At 36.6% G+C, this 17,066-nt stretch overlaps 1 protein-coding gene across 1 annotated transcript in view; it reads right to left on the bottom strand.

Annotated features, from left to right (window-relative positions):
* Window positions 1-9,201: 9,201 nt before the first annotated feature.
* The window catches only part of LOC129232644 (uncharacterized), a 125,017-nt gene continuing 117,152 nt past the window's right edge, over window positions 9,202-17,066 (bottom strand). The window contains exon 7 of the mRNA XM_054866776.1: window positions 9,202-9,631. Within this exon, the coding sequence (XP_054722751.1) occupies window positions 9,202-9,631 (430 nt within the window). The remainder of the gene's footprint in view (window positions 9,632-17,066) is intronic.

Genomic DNA, 17,066 nt, shown 5'->3' with positions numbered 1-17,066 from the left:
AATGAATCGTTTCAAACGCTTATATTATGTTTAATAATTGTTTGCAGAATATTTTATAATGAAGTTTGTTTGGTATTTTATCGTTTTTGTATATGAAATATTAATTTCAAAAATATAAGTTTGGAATATTGGACGTGCCATAACTCTTTTAATTTTTCTCCTACAAACTCAAAATTTTGTCTATAAGATACCCTTTATCATAGTACACTGTGTGCCAAATATCAACATTTTTGGTCCAATATTTCATAATTCCGACTGAAGGGGTTAAGAAAAAAATTTTGAAGTTGAAAGCTTTGAGATTTTCACCTGACAAAAATTTCCAAATTAGATGATAAGTTGTATATTCTGCCAGAAAATTTTCCGATCGATTACAAATTCCCAGAAAGCAGCAAAAATTGAAAAGTAAATTTTGTCCGTGGGTACAGCAACTTCCCCTACAGTTTCAGATTTCGCTTCTTCACGCTCTCTCTTTCGATACGCACGTATGGAAAACCTCCAGATTATGTATCACATACTTCATCTTACGTACTTATTTTATATTTACACCACTAAAAAGCATAAAATAAATCTTTACTAATAATAAAGCTGAAAGTCTCTCTGTCCGGAGGATGTCTGGATGTCTGTAGGATGTCTGTGACGCGCATAGCGCCTAAACCATTCGGCCGATTTTCTTGAAATTTGGCACAAAGTTAGTATGTAGCATGAGGGTGTGCACCTCGAAGCGATTTTTCGAATTTTCGATTTGGTTCTTTTTCTATTCCAATTTTAAGAACAAAAATATCGTAAGATGGACGAGTAAATTACGAAATTATCATAACGTGGAACCGTAACATGGGCACAAGCCAATTGGCGAGATACGCGATACTTGTACCCATCTTACGTGGAGCCGTAAGATGGGTACAAGCCAACTTGCGAGAAAATTCACCATACATTATTTGTAAATATACAGACGAACCAAAAGACCTTTTGATTTTTCTATTACGGGCAAAGCCGTGCGGGTATCACTAGTAAAAAAGTAAATTAATTTGAATTTTGTCATCTGGAATTCAAATTATGTTTTTCGCAATCACGAGTGTGTGTGTGTGTATGTAGGCGTGTGTATTTATGTGTGTGTGTAGGCATGTGTGTTTGTGTCTGTGTGCAGGCATGAGTGTTGGTAGTTGTGTGTATGAGTGTTTGTGTGCGTGGGGGCGGTGTATGTGTATGTGTGTAGGCATATGTGTGTGTAGGTGTCTGTATGTATGTGTGTGTTTGTGTGTGTGTGTGTATGTGTGCGTGTGTGTATGTGGTGGTGTGTGTGTATGTGTTTGTGTGTGTGCGTATGAGTTTGTTTATGTTGGTGTATGTGTGTGTCTGTGTGTGTGTGTAGTTGTGTATGCATGCGTGTGTGTGTAGGATATAGACGCAACCTGGAGATGGCTTTCGCTATAGGAGTAGCATCGTGAAGACCCGATCGACGGTGATGCTGCAGAGGGTGCTGGCGGGAAAATAAAATCAGCGTAACATCAAAAACAGTCAAGAAGAACAATAAGCTATCGCGATTGCTCAATAAATAAATACATAAAATTAAAATAATTTTTTTAAATAAAAAAAAATAGTTTTCAAAAAGGACCAAGAAACTTCATTACACAAAACTGATTTATTAGTCAGTCAAAGAACATAAGAGCGGGGATGTCCAAGGAAAGCGCTGCTGGAAGCACCAGTTGATTTTCCTGAAGGCTATAAAGTTCCTGAAAAATTATAAAAATGAATTAATGAATGTTGATGAGGAAAATAAATAAAAAGTTTTATTGAAGAGAAATTTGACTTATATAATGAATTGGAATTGACGTTAATTTTCTATTGGAGTCACGTGACGAGGCGCATTTTTAATCTGGCAATCATTTTTTATTTATTAATCTTCGCCATATTTGTTCAGAGTCAAGGTATATAGAAAGGAGAGGTAGGTCAGACATCGTCGGCAACCCCGTCCCCTAACGAGTTCCGAGAACAGTGACGTAGGTCGGTCCCCATCTGCTGATTCCTCGGGCCCGGATATGAGTATTTTTAATTAAACTGCATCCTTTTTTCGTCGCGCGAAGATAGAAAATCCTGCATTTCGAGCTTGTTCTTTCTGGTGAAAGCTCGTTATTTATCTGCTAGTTATTTCATGGTTTTAAAATTCCTTGTTCACTAAAAAAAAATGGTATTTTGCGCTTAGCTGATAGCAAAAATGGAAATAAAAGTAAAGATGTGATGTTCCATCGGTTTCCAAAAAATGATGATATTCAAAAGCAATGGGTGAACATTTGCCGGCGTCAAGATAAATTTTTACTGGACAATGCAAGAATTTGTTCCAAACATTTTGAAGACGATGCTTACATTAGGGACCTAAAATCCGAGCTTTTGGGGACTAAACCGCAGAAAAGATTGAAGCCTGATGCACTACCAACCTTGCATCTGCCATCAAAACAAAACTCATGCAGTAATGACAGAAGTTCACGGACTCAGAAACGTTTATGGAAGAAGAATGTCGAGGAACTTTTGCAAAATAACGCCACAGTTTCTTCTCCTCTTTCTGATGTTTTAGAGGAAATTCCAACTGTGCAAACGAACGATGACCCGAAACTAATTAATCAAAATTTGTATTTTGAAAATGAAAATTTGTGCAGCAAAATTTCCTTGCTTGAAAACAAACTGAAAGATAAAGGTGATTACATTTTACGTTTAGAAGAAGAAAAGAAGCAACTTAGAGAAGAAAATACGCGACTTAAGGAGTTGTTAAGAGAAGCTTCTAAAAAGGAAGAAGATGTGAAAGCGAATATGGAGCAGAAAATTAATGAGTCAATCGATTCATTATTGTCTGTTATTCTGACTCCAGGGCAATTGCAACGATTGAAGAATGGGTACAAGAAAACACCTTGGTCGGCAGATGATATTGCACGTTCGCTGGTTTTAAGATCTATGTCTTCTAAAGCGTACGATTATTTGCGAAATGAAATTAAATTCCCCCTCCCAAGTATTAGTACTTTAAAATCTTGGGCAAAGGACTTTCATTGTTCACCAGGAATATTAAATCAAGTTATTGCAATGATGAAGGAGCAAGCTAAAAATCTTTCGCAACTCCAGAAATTAACTGTTCTTTCATTTGATGAAATGAATATCATGAGTGACATTTTTTACGATCATGCAGCGGACAAAATTTTAGGTCCCCATAAAAATGCCCAAGTTGTTTTAGCGCGTGGACTGACGCATAATTGGAAGCAGCCTATTTTTAATGACCGTTGATTGTTTGAATAACATAATATTGATGCTACGTGAAGTAGGATACACCATCGTTGCAATTGTATCGGATTTAGGTGCTGGAAATCAAAGCTTGTGGAAACAAATGGGCATAAGTATGGAGAAAACATATTTTGAAAATCCTGCTGACAACAAAAGAAAAGTTTGGGTATTCGCTGATGTACTACACTTAATAAAACTACTGCGCAATCACTTTCTTGACCAAGGATTTTATTTAGAAAATACCTTTATCAGTAAGGAAATTATTGAAGACATTTTGAAAAAAGACAATAATGACTTTCGACTCTGCCCAAAATTAAGTTCAAAGCATCTAGAAGTTAAAGGCTGTGAGAGACAAAGAGTATGTTATGCTGTGCAGTTATTTTCACACCATACAGCATGCGCAATTAAGACCATATGCCCCAATGAAAATGTTGCAGCAGACTTGTTTGAGACGGTTAATGACTCTTTTGATATTCTGAATTCTAGAACAAGAATAAATACAGTAAAAAACCGATCGGCTTTCAGAGGTGATGCAGAGCAATTATCCGTTCTAAACAAAATGGAAAACATGATTACTAATTTAAGAATTGGAAACAAAAAACATCTTCTTCCATTTCAAAAAGGCTACATTGTATCAGTTCGGAGTCTTAAAGGACTTTATGATGATTTGTCAAAAGAAGGAGTATCCTACGTGATGACTAGTCGTCTAAATCAAGATGCACTAGAAAATCTTTTTTCACAAATTCGTGGATTAGGATTGTTTCACTTACATCCATCTCCTGTCGACTTTAAAAACCGGTTGAAAATGCTCTTAATAGGGTCAAAACTTCCTTCTCCAGTAAATACAAATATCTCTGCGGAAAATGAAGATAAAATTTTAAGTGCTAAACTTTTTTTTGACCTGTCCCAAAATTTAGAAGAAAATAAGAAACAAAACGATGATGATGACAGTGATATTCCTGACGAAAGTTGTTCTGCAGTAAATTTTGAAAATGAAGAATCTTTGGAAGCTGTACGCTACTTTGCTGGATATTTAACAGCACGTTACAAACATTTAAATTTAGCAGAATCTAATTCTTCAATGTCAAGTGGCTGGATTGAAACACTTTCTAGAGGTGGATTGTTAGTTCCAACAAAGAACTGGGAAGAAATGATTAAACAGTTTGAACTTTGCTTTGTCAACATTCACGGAAAAGAAAATATTTCAAAATCCAACCATGTAATTTTTAAACTTCAAAATATGCTAGAAGATTAATTTCCCTCCTTGGATAAGAAACTCCTTCGGACTTATTCCAGAGCTAGAACATTTTTTCGCATCAAATATTTAAATAAAAAGCGCAATGCAGAAAAGAAAAATTCAACTCATTCCCGGGAGCAAAAAAAGTTAAAGCAATTTTTGAAGGCCTAATCCGAAGTATAAAGGTAAGAATCTTTTCTTTCTCCCCTTTTTTTAAAAATAAATTAATGGTACGGGTTTTCATTTTACATCTGAGAGGATGTTTGCACTTTGTTCTGACAATAACTGATTTCTTGCTCCGCATAAATTGCATCAATTCTTCAGAAAACTAAAAAATACATGCCTAAGAGAGAAATTATCATGCTGGCTACGCAATCACTAAGCAATGAGCTGCCTGGTCCCAGTCAAAAGGGGACCAGTCTACGTCACAGCTTTTACCACGCGGAGACCGCCCGCTGTTTGTTTACATTCTCTGACCTACCTCTCCTCTCTATATACCTTGGTTCAGAGTGACATTGTTTGGCGACAACATGCATTAGTTTTTACTTCCTTTTACAAAAAAGGAAGCATTGTATTCGCGAAAAAATTTTCACTCAAAAATCGACCTTCATTTCCATTTTTCTCACCCCCGAATGAATGTTGAGGTTTTTTTCAACCTCACCATACATGCATATATACCTAAGAATGTATAGACTCCCGAAATACACATTTTGACGATTCCCGAGTTAATTACAAGGAGTTTTCAAGTGACGTCTGTATGTACGTACGTATGTATGTGCCTATGTACGTCGCATAACTCAAGAACGGTATGTCCTAGAAAGTTGAAATTTATTACGCAGACTCCTAATAGGGTTTAGTCGTGCACTTTTCCCTTTGGTTGCATTCGGAAGCTCCAAAAGGAGTCTTTTGCCCCTTTTTTTGGGGGGGGGGGGGTAATTATTGTTAATTTTGATGTAAACTCAAGTGGTGTAGCTTAGATAAAGTTGAGCTCCGACTTAGTTAATTTTTACTTCCTTTTACAAAAAAGGAAGTATTGTATTTGCGAAAAAAATTTCATTCAAAAATCGGCCTTCATTTCCATTTTTCTCTCCCCCGAATGAATGTTGAGTTCTTTTTTCGATCCGACCACACGTGGATATATGCCTAGGAACCTACAGACACCCGAAATATCCATTTTGACGACCCCCGAGTCAATGACAACGAATTTTCTCGTGACGTCCGTATGTACGTATGTATGTGCATGTGTGCATATGTGTGTATGTATCTCGCATAACTCAAACACGGTATGTCCTAGAAAGTTAAAATTTGGTACGTAGATTCCTAGTGGGGTCTAGTTGTGCACCTTCACTTTTGATTGCATTCGGATGTTCCTAAGGGGGTCTTTTGTCCCTTTTTGGGGGGAAATCATTGTTAATTTCGATGTAAACTCAAGTGGTGTTATAATTTGGCGGACACTTGGCGATATATAGCCAGTCTTTTGGTCGCCAAGTTTTGTCGCCAACTTGGCGAAAAATTTTGCAATTTTTTTCTCTTTTTTTTAAAAATTTGGTTTTAATTTGGCCACTGTTGGTGATATTTAGAGAGTAAACAATTGAATCACATTAAAATTTCCAGTAATGGGGAAATGACATTAAATTCGAGTAAAAGGAAGTCATGTGATGCACACATCAGCTCGCTTATTTATTAATGTTCGCCATATTTGGCGACAACATGCAATATTTTTTTTTTAAATTAATGCCTTTTTAACAAAATAAATCTTTAAGCAAAACTATCAGTAAAATAATACAAAATCTGCTAATGATTTAAATTAAGTGATTAAAAGCAACACAATTTGATAGGAATACGAAATAATGATGAAAACATATTTAACAACATAGGGAATATGAATTTTCAAAGAAAGAAAATGAATGAGTCTTAAAGCAGCGTGCAGCAAACAATTATAACCTCTGTTTGCTCAAACAAAATGGTAAAGATTAGAATGGCTTCAAAAGGCGAGCTGTAGAAGCAATGCTTTAGCTGGGGGAGGGGAGACGCGGCACTTCAAAGAATTTTATTATTACTGTTAAGAATAACTCAAATTTAAGGTAAATTGGTTCAAACACCCTTTTGTAAAAAATAATTAAAAAAAAGTAGTTACTGCCTAACCACGGATTGTATGGGAAGGCAAACATCCGGTTTACATGCGGAAATGGAAGCATCGATTAGTTTTTAGGGGATGTCAGATTTTGCAGGTGTATGTTAGCCTCTAAATTAAGCAGAGTCTCATTCAAATGAGCAGAATACGTGCATAAAATTTTTATTTTCCCCCTCATTCAGATGGAGTCGCCTTAACTGAAAAATAAATAAATAAATAAATAAATAAAATTAATTTGAATTTTGTCATTTTGAATTCAAATTATGTTTTTCGCAATCACGAGTGTGTGTGTGTATGTAGGCATGTGTTTTTGTGTGTAGGGGGTACGTGTATGTGTGTGTAGGCATGTGTGTTTGTGTCTGTGTGCAGGCATGAGTGTTGGTAGTTGTGTGTAGGGGGTATGTATATGTGTGTGTAGGCATATGTGTTTGTGTCTGTGTGCAGGCATGAATGTGTGGGTAGTTGTGTTTATGTGTGTTTGTGTATGTGTGTGTATGTGTTTGTGTGTGTATGTGTGTGTGCGTGTGTGTAGTTGTGTATGTATGCGTGTGTGTGTGTGTAGGATATGGATGCAACCTGGAGACGGCTTTCGTAATAGGAGCAGCATCGTGAGGAGCCGGTCGACGGTGATGCTGCGGAGGGTGGCGGCGGGAAAATAAAATCAAAGGACATCAAAACAGTCAAGTGAGAACAATAAGCAATCGTGATTGCTCAAAAAAAAAAAAAAAAAAAAAACTAAAGTTGGCCTTATTATCTAAACTGAGCTCTTTCATCCACACAAAAATTCAGGAAACACGATACCTACCCCAGAAAGAGGAGTCCCCAAATATTTCTTTCTAACATATAATTGCTAAACTTTTTTCGGTTCCCTTCGTGAACTTTTGTTTTTGTGGCTCCTCGCGTTTACAGTCTTGTATATATTCTCCTCTTCCCCTTCCTCGGATAATTATGAGGAATTTCACCCGTTTCTAGCATGCAAAAAACCGACTTAAGTCAAAAACAAGCTGTTTTTTACTTCCTTTTACAAAAAAGGAAGTATTGTATTCGCGAAAAAAATTTCACTCAAAAATCGACCTTAAATTCCATTTTGCTCACCCCCGAATGAATGTTGAGTTTTTTTTTTTTTCGACTCGACCACACGTACAAATGTACCTAAGAACGTATAGATACCCGAAATATCCATTTTGAAGTTACCCGAGTTAATTACATAGAGTTTTCTCGTGACTTCTGTATGTACGTATGTGTGGTGCTTATGTGTATATGTATGTCGCATAACTCAATAACGGTATGTCCTTGAAAGTTGAAATTTGGTACGTAGACTCCTAGTGGGGTCTAGTTGTGCACCTCCTTTTTTGGTTGCATTCTGGTGTTTCTAAAGGGGTCTTTTGCACCTTTTTGGGGGGAAATCATTGTTAATTTCGATGCAAACTCAAGTGGTGTTATAGTTTGTCGGATACCTTGCGATTGAATAAAAGAAAAAACTTAGCGTTACGCGCGGGAAATTTTTCTCGAGAATTGCCCTGTTGTCGGGGTGCGACATCGATGGCAAAACATCGATGTTTCAAAACATCGATGTAAAAAATTAAAACATCGATGGTATTGATACATCGACCAAAAAACATCGATGTTTTCTAATATCGATGTTTTAAAACATCGATGTTTTTGGTTGATTCTAATGGCGCAAGAGCCTAGATTGGCTATACTGCACCAAACGATAGTTTTTAAGATACAAGAGATCAACTTTTTATCAATGTATTAGATACATTTTTGAATATGCTACACTACAGGTTTACACATAATGATAATCTCTAGCATAAGTTTCTTATTCGATCAGTGAATTCTTTTGGCATTGCATCAATTCGTTGAATTATAGTTATTATTTCAGAAATTTCTAAGTAAAGCCAATAATAAATTATATGTGTATTTATAGAATACATACCCGACTATATTACGTACTGAACCTCAAATCAAGAATAAATTTAATAGGAATAATTTCGCAGCGAACGTGTAAAAATGAGATCTGCATTTCAGAATTATATTGCTTATAGAATATTCAGAATTATATTGCTTATATTTGCAATATAAGCAATATATTGCTTATGTTCGGAATTATATTGCTTATATTTGCTCAGAATTATATTGCCAGTACTTCTTTTGTCAGACATCAATTAATTTGTATACAGTAAAAGGGGTATAACGTTGATGTCGATATTGCAGAGAGTTCAATGTTTCTGGGTCAATTCATCGACACTGTCGGGTTTTTTTTCTTTCATTTTGAAGATCGATGTTTTGAAACATTGATGTTTTTCTATCGAAGTCGCTTCTCTGTGAGAAAATGTATTCTTATTTTTAATTAAAATACAAAAACATCAACATCGAAAAAACATCGAACCCAAAACATCGATGTTCCAAATACATCGAAAGTAAAACATCGATGTGGAAAACATCGATATTTTAACAAAAACATCGATGTTTAAAAAACATCGACATCGATGTCGCACCCCTACCCTGTTGCCTTACCTTTGTCTTCAGAGAAGTTTCGATGTCCGTCAGGGAACAGCCTCACTTAGCCCCAGTGAGGGTTCCAGGGTGGATAGGGTGGTCTAGTTTGATAGCCTCCAGCGTCACCAGGGCCTCCACCACCATCAGCACCATAGCCGGCAGCGCAACCAGCAGCACCATAGCCGCAAGCATAACCACCAACGCCACCAGGACCTCCAGCACCACCAGGGCCTCCACAACCAGCACCACCATAGCCGCAAGCATAACCACCAGCGTCACCAGGTCCTCCACCACCAGGGCCATTCCAGTCACGGCGGACTCTGGACTGTGAAGATTTGATGTATGCACCAGCACCACCAGTTTCTACACCACCAGGACCATTCCAGTCACGGCGGACTCTGGACTGTGAAGATTTGATGTATGCACCAGCACCACCAGTTTCTACACCATCTTCACCTCCATCTATTCCCTCTAACGCCATCATTAGCGGGAACCTGGAAAGCAAATAAGCAGGTTATCAACAAGGCGGATACTCTAGGTTGCAGGGCCAGACAGGACCTTAGAAAGGGCCCGGGCGCATCCATCGCACCGGCCGTTAGCTTAAGCCCTGGTTTCCTAGAAGCGAAATCACCGAACTTTGGCGTCGCTACCCGGCGTGACGCTGAAATCAAAATCAAGTGATTCCGGCGTAGCCATTCACGACGTCGATTTAGTTCGGGCGCGCATGCGCAGAAGAATCAAATTTTCCTCTCGGCGAGAAGCGACGCCGAAGGTCGGCAGTTCGCTCTTGGAAAACCAATGCTTTAGCGGTGCCCTCCCTCACACACATCCTTACGAGTTTAAGGGTTTATGAAAAAGAACTATACCTCACCATTTTGTATTTCTTTGAAATTTGGCTCATCAATTGTACCCTTTGAGGTAATCAAAAGTCCAAATTTTTAGATTTTTATCCCTATTATTTTTTTTATTTATGACGCTTTGATTTTTCGAAAAACCCTCTTTTTTTCATGAACGCTTGAACATAAAATGGACGATAACTCAGCACCAAATATAGATAGAAAGATTTGGTAAAAATCAGTTTAAAGTACATTAGTTGCTGTTTAATAGGATATGCAACATGGCTAATTTCAGAAAATTTTTAATTTTTAAAAAATGAAATTTATATTTTAAATTTAAATTTCTCAGAAAAGGTATAATGATTTTTTTAAAAAAATTCTCAAAAATTTGTGTGTATTTTATCGTTATTTGTGCAAAGTTTCAAGTTGGGATCTCAATGGGATTAAATTTTTTTGAGAATTTTTAAATAAAATTTGACTTATGAAATAATGACATTTTTCAGATTTTAACAAGTTAAATATGGGATTCTCTTACTGGGGATGGTCTAGTAAGTAGTAGGGTGAGGGAAAAAATTTCCCAAATTTTGGATCACTTGACATGGAATGACCCTGATACGCGAAATGGCTATAACGCGAGTTTTTCAGGAGTAACGAATTTTAGAGCAAAAGCGAATTTCTCACGCAAATATTTGGGAAGGTATCGTGATGCTAAGTTTCGGTTTTGTTATTGACTACTAAGCATTGACTTCGTGAATGTACTTTCATCCTTTTAGCATCACTGACTGCGCAAGATTCCACACACCACATTATTATTACATTACCTCACTCCTCATTTTTCATTTATCTCTACATCTCTTCTCTACATAGTATAAAATGAAGTTCCCAAAAAGCGTCTGTGTGTTTGAACTCGCAAAACTCGAGAACTACCCGGCCGATTGCGCTGAAATTTTCACAAATTGTTCCTTTAAGTCCTGAAAAGGTTTGCAGACCAGTTCGAATAAAATTCGATGAATAGTTCCTTTTTTATTCCAATTTACGTCCAATTTTCACATAAATTCTCAAATATGGGGGCGAAAAATGACTTGCACATATTAGTATTACATATCGTTAGAAAGGGTAGAATTTTCCGCGTTCCACGCAATTTGTTTCAATGCTCTAACTTTATTACGGCGGGAGTTATTTGCGTTTTTAGCTCGAATTTTTTAGGCTTAGCTGAAATTCAGGCACTACTTTCTTCATTAAATAAATCAATAAAAAGTGAAGGAATTGTCCTACAGCTTTCTTTTTGACGCCATTGGAAAAAGCGACTTTTTTTACTCCAGATCTAACTCGACCTATGGTCGAAAAAATAAGCTTTAATCTCGAAAGGAAAAAAAGTTACAAGCCTTTTTAAATCAAGTTTAAGAAATCTTCGATTCCATTCAAATTGGGAACCATTTTCTTTCGCATTTTAATTCCTTAAACTTATTTTATTTTGTGTTTCCATGGTTACGCATTTTAAATCCATCTTTCTGGATTTAATTTCTTAAAAGTATTTTAATATCTGTCGTCATTGTTAGGAAGTGAAATCATGTTTTATTTATTTATTTTTTACGCCTGATTGTTGAATATACGTCACTTGACACAATTTTTATTTTTAAAGTTTACCGGGCAAAGCCGGGCAACGCAGTTAGTTTATTCTAAATATGAAGGGTGATGAAATATTGTGGAACCTAGCCACACTGTCTCATCTAAAGCTTGAAGATGGAAATAAAAAGCGATAGTTTGTGACAATTTAAGAAAAGATAAAGATTCTTGATACGCTTGAACCACTAGAAAGTGGGTCGAAGGTAACACGACAATTAAGTGTGGGTGAATCTTTAATACGTATAGTTAAAAGTCAAGACAAGGCAATCCGTATAAGTCCAGACCTTAAGTTTTATTATGAAGCTCGCAGAGTAGTGTTTAAGCAAAATGCAGAAAATATGAAATTGGAATTTGGTCTTGTATTGTAGATTATAGAGACTCTGAAAGAGGGGTGTTATCATAGACGTAAATGTTATAAAAGTTCATGCAAAGCTACTGTATTTAAAAATAGTACCTGGACGACCGAGTCTCGCTCGGCTTTAAAAGTTTTTTTTTGTCTACTCGTGTTTTTCTAAGGTTTGATACTTTTTCAAATATACTTGAAAAGCATCACGCTAACGAAATATTAAGGTTCTCGCCAGTCCTTGGATATGCTTCCGAAAAACGAGAGATATACGTTGTAATCACTTCATCATCATTATAATCATTTCAGCTATAAGAAGTCTACTACTCAATATAGGCCACCTCTCCCCCACAGTCAAAAACACAGGGAAGCTCTGAGCTGATTTCGTATTAGTGATGTTTCAGATATCCGCGGGAAAATAAAGATCTGTATCTGTATCTTTTTTGACGGATCTTAAACGGATCATTTCTATTCTAAAATTTTTTTAATATTTGAATAAAAGACTCTTAAATTCCGTTTAATTTAGGTTTTATTCCCTATTTAAATTATAAGGTATCATTTCAGAAGCCAATTTGTACCCCCCCCCCCCCGAGGGGGGTGTGCAAATTGGCTTCCCATTTTTTCTTCCAAAAAATGGGTACAATACTTCTCCAACTGTCCATACCAATTGGAACCGGAGCCCACTCACACAATCAAAAATCCGGGTAATTAGAATTTCTCTTAGAAAAGGGTCTATTTTGTTTATTTAGTATATGTTTACAATGGGGATATTGATTATCTAAATCTGAAAAAATCTATCTGAAAACAGCTCGGTTAATCAGTAATTCGAATAGTCGGGGTTTGAATAATTGGAGTTCTACAAATCATTCAAATTTGTCATCTGACGAATTTGAACCACATTTTTGATAAAAGAGTAAACGAAAAAAAATTGTAGGATAACAGAGTTTCCGGAAAAGGGACACTTTTTCAATTTCTAAAATTTCCTATTTTGTTTTAAATTTCAAAGAAAAATCCCATCCTTTTCCTGAACAAAAAGCAAAAGGAGAGGAATGCTAGCAAATTCAGATAAAACTAAAATAGAAAACTCACGTGACGCAGATGACGAAAAAAGTGAGAAATCTTTTCATCTTGATGTGGTCCGGATCTTACTCTGTTTGTTCGTCTGTCTTTATATATACGTAGATAATTATATACACACAATTTTCTCAAGTAACTAAAAAGAAGAACGTGACGCAATCGACTGAGGCTAAATTAATGTGTTTTAATGCTGTTGCGAAAGGTAGCATCATGAAACTCATCGTGGAAGGGTTGAGCAATCTATAGTTCGTGATTTGAACAGTGTAGAAATAATAAAGCGAAAAATCACCTAGAAGTGAAAAATGTAAGTTTAGTGAATTGCACGATCCAAATTAGCATTATAAGAATATGCACTGCCACGCTTAATACATTTTTTCCTTTGGTCGCCATGATGAAATTAATGAATAAAGAATTTGAAATAAATCGTGAGAAGGATTAGGTCGTAAAAAATTAACTTTAAACGGGTTGATTTGTGCATCACATGACTTCTTTTTACTCCAATTTAATGTCATTTCCCCATTATTGGCAATTTTAATGTGATTCAATTGTTTACTTTCTAAATATCAATAACAGTGGCCAAACTAAAACCAAATTAAAAAAAAAACTAATTTGAATTTTGACATCTTGAATTCAAATTGTTTCTCGCAATCACGAGTGTGTGTATGTAGGCGCGTGTGTTTGTGTGTGTGGGGGTATGTGTTTGTGTGTACGGGTTATGTGTATGTGTGTGTACCCATGTGTGTTTGTGTCTGTAGGGGGGGGGGTATGTGTATGTGTGTGTAGGCATATGTGTTTGTGCCTGTGTGCAGGCATGAATGTGTGGGTAGTTGTGTGTATATGTGTGTGTATGGTTTTGTGTGTGTATGTGTGGGTGTCTGTATGTATGCGTGTGTGTATGATTTTGTGTGTGTATGTGTGGGTGTCTGTATGTATGCGTGTGTGTATGTGTTTGTGTGTGTGTACGTGTGTACGTGTTTGTGTGTGTGTGTAATTGTGTATGTGTTTGTGTGTGTGTAGTTGTGTATGTGTTTGTGTGCGTGTGTAGTTGTGTATGTGTTTGTGTGCGTGTGTAGTTGTGTATGTGTTTGTGTGCGTGTGTAGTTGTGTATGTGTTTGTGTGCGTGTCTGCAGTTGTGTATGTATGCGCGTGTGTGTAGGACATGGATGCAACCTGGAGACGGCCTTCGCTTTAGGTGCAGCATCGTGAGGAGCCCGTCGACCGTGATGGTGCGGAGGGTGGCGGTGGGAAAAATCAAAGGAACGTCAAAAACAGTCAAGTGAGAACAATAAGCAATCGTGATTGCTCAAAAAAAAATAATAATAAATAAATAAATAAAAAAAAATCTCCAAATTTATCGCCAAGTTGGCGACAAAACTCAGTGACCAAAAAACAGGTGATATATCGCCAAGTGTCCGACAAATTATAACAGATCTTGAGTTTACATCGAAATTAACAATGATTTCCCCCCAAAAAGGGGCAAAAGACCCCCTTAGGAACATCCGAATTCAAACAAAATTGATGGTACACAACTAGACTTCGCTAAGAGTCCACGTACCAAATTCAACTTTCTAGGACATCCCGTTTTTGAGTTATGCGAGATACATAAACACATACATACGTACATACAGACGTCACGAGAAAACTCGTTGTAATTAACTCGGGGATCCTCAAAATGGGTCTGTACGTTCCTAGGCATATATCCACGAGTGATCGAGTCGAAAAAAAAACTTCAACATTCATTCGGGAGTGAGCAAAATAGAAATTAATTCCAATTTTTGAGTGAAAATTTTTTTCATCCTGTTTTTGAGTAGTGCGAGATACATACGCACATACATACGTACATACAGACGTCACGAGAAAACTCGTTGTAATTAACTCGGGAGGTCGTCAAAATGGATATTTCGAGTGTCTGTAGGTTCCGAGGCATTTATCCACGTGTGGTCGGGTCGAAAAAAAACCCTCAACATTCATTCTGGGGTGAGAAAAATGGAAATTAAGGCCGATTTTTGAGTGAAATTTTTTTCGCGAATACAATACTTCCTTTTTTTGTAAAAGGAAGTAAAAAAGGATTGTGGCGGCCTAAAAGCGGAACTCTTTTGAAACGTTGAAGAAACTTTTTGTTTAACCTGAGTGATTCAAAACTGCATAAAACTCATTAATTCGGATTCGGACAAATACGATATCTAGGTCATTCGAATTAATGAGCGTACGAATTAATTAAAATATCTAACACATTGATCCAAGATACATAAACGAGCTACTGCACATAGTAAACATTGTGTTTTGAGTTCGATGGAATGCAATATGAAACTGAATTAGAAAACATTACTATAAAGTATAAAAAATGTTTTTTAGTGCTGTCTCTACAGCGTGGTTCACACTAAAAAGTATGAAATAAAGTAAGTGCATGATTTTGTGTGATTACAGCACTCCAAAATTGCAGTTAACCTTAATATCTTGATATTTAGGTAAATTCTAAAGCAGCCAATAAAATTTTAATTGAGAGAAAAAGAACTGCATACCAACTACTATCAAACTTTTAGTTTCCCTTTTATTGGCTGCTTTAGAATTTTAATAACTGTAAAGATATTAAGATATACTGCAATTTTTACTTCCTTTTACAAAAAAGGAAGTATTGTATTCGCGAAAAAAAATTTCTATCAAAAATCGACCTTAATTTCAATTTTGCCAATGAATGTTGCGTTTTTTTTCGACTCGACCACACGTGGATAAGAGCCTAAGAACGTATATAAACACTCGAAATATCCATTTTGAAGATCCCCGAGTTAATTACAACGAGTTTTCTCGTGACGTCTGTATGTACGTACGTATGTATGTGCCTATGTGCGTATGTATGTCGCACAACTCAAGAGCGGTATGTTCTAGAAAATTGAAATTTGGTGCGTAAACTCCTAGTGGGGTCTAGTTGTACACCTCCCCTTTTGATTGCATTCGGGTGTTTCTAAAGGAGTCTTTTGCCCCTTTTTGGGGAGAAATCATTGTTAATTTCGATTTAAACTCAAGTGGTGTTACAATTTGGCGGACACTTGGCGAATTATGACCAGTCTTTTGGTCGCTAACCTAGCGACAAATTCGGCGATTTTTTTTGAGCAATCACGATTGCTTATTGTTCTTACTTGACTGTTTTTGGCGTGCTATCATTTTATTTTCCCACCGCCACCCTCCGCACCATCACCGTCGACCGGCTCCTCACGATGCTGTTCCTATAGCGAAAGCCGTCTCCAGGTTGCATCCATATCCTACACACACACACATACATACACAACTACACACACACACACGCACACACACGCACACACACACACACAAACACATACAAACACATACACACACGCGTACATACAGACACCCACACATACACACACAAAAACATACGCACAACTACACACACCTTCATGCCTGCACACAGACACAAACACATTTGCCTACACACACATACACATACCCCCCGCACACACACACACATTCATACACACAACTACCCACACACAGACACAAACACACATGCCTACACACATACACATAACCACTACACACAAACACATACCCCCCACACACAAACACACACGCCTACATACACACACTCGTGATTGCGAAAAACATGATTTGAATTCAAGATGTCAAAATTCAAATTAATTTTTTTTTTTAAATCTGGTTTCAATATGGCGACTGTTGGTGATATTTAGAGAGCCAACTATTGAACCACATTAAAATTACCAATAATGAGAAAATAACATTAAATTGGAGTAAAAAGAAGTCATGTGATGCACACATCAGCTTGTTGAATGTTGTAATCAAGCTATCATACATTTTATTATTATTTTTTTCATACTTTTTTGTGCGAGCCAAGCTATAGAAATGGTCTTTAGAGTTTAAGTCTTTCATTACGTTTATACTGAAAGATATTCTCTGTCGCATGCAGGACAAACTTGAGACTTTTTCTTGAAATGGGCGTAATTTTATTTAACGGTTTAAATCAATCTTTCTCTACAGATAGAATATATTTCCTTTACATTGGAACTTTA

Source organism: Uloborus diversus, unplaced genomic scaffold (genome assembly GCF_026930045.1).
Source record: "Uloborus diversus isolate 005 unplaced genomic scaffold, Udiv.v.3.1 scaffold_13, whole genome shotgun sequence".
NCBI lineage: Eukaryota > Metazoa > Arthropoda > Arachnida > Araneae > Uloboridae > Uloborus > Uloborus diversus.
The sequence above is the reverse complement of the archived record's forward strand: the minus strand, read 5'-3'. Positions and strand labels throughout refer to the sequence as shown.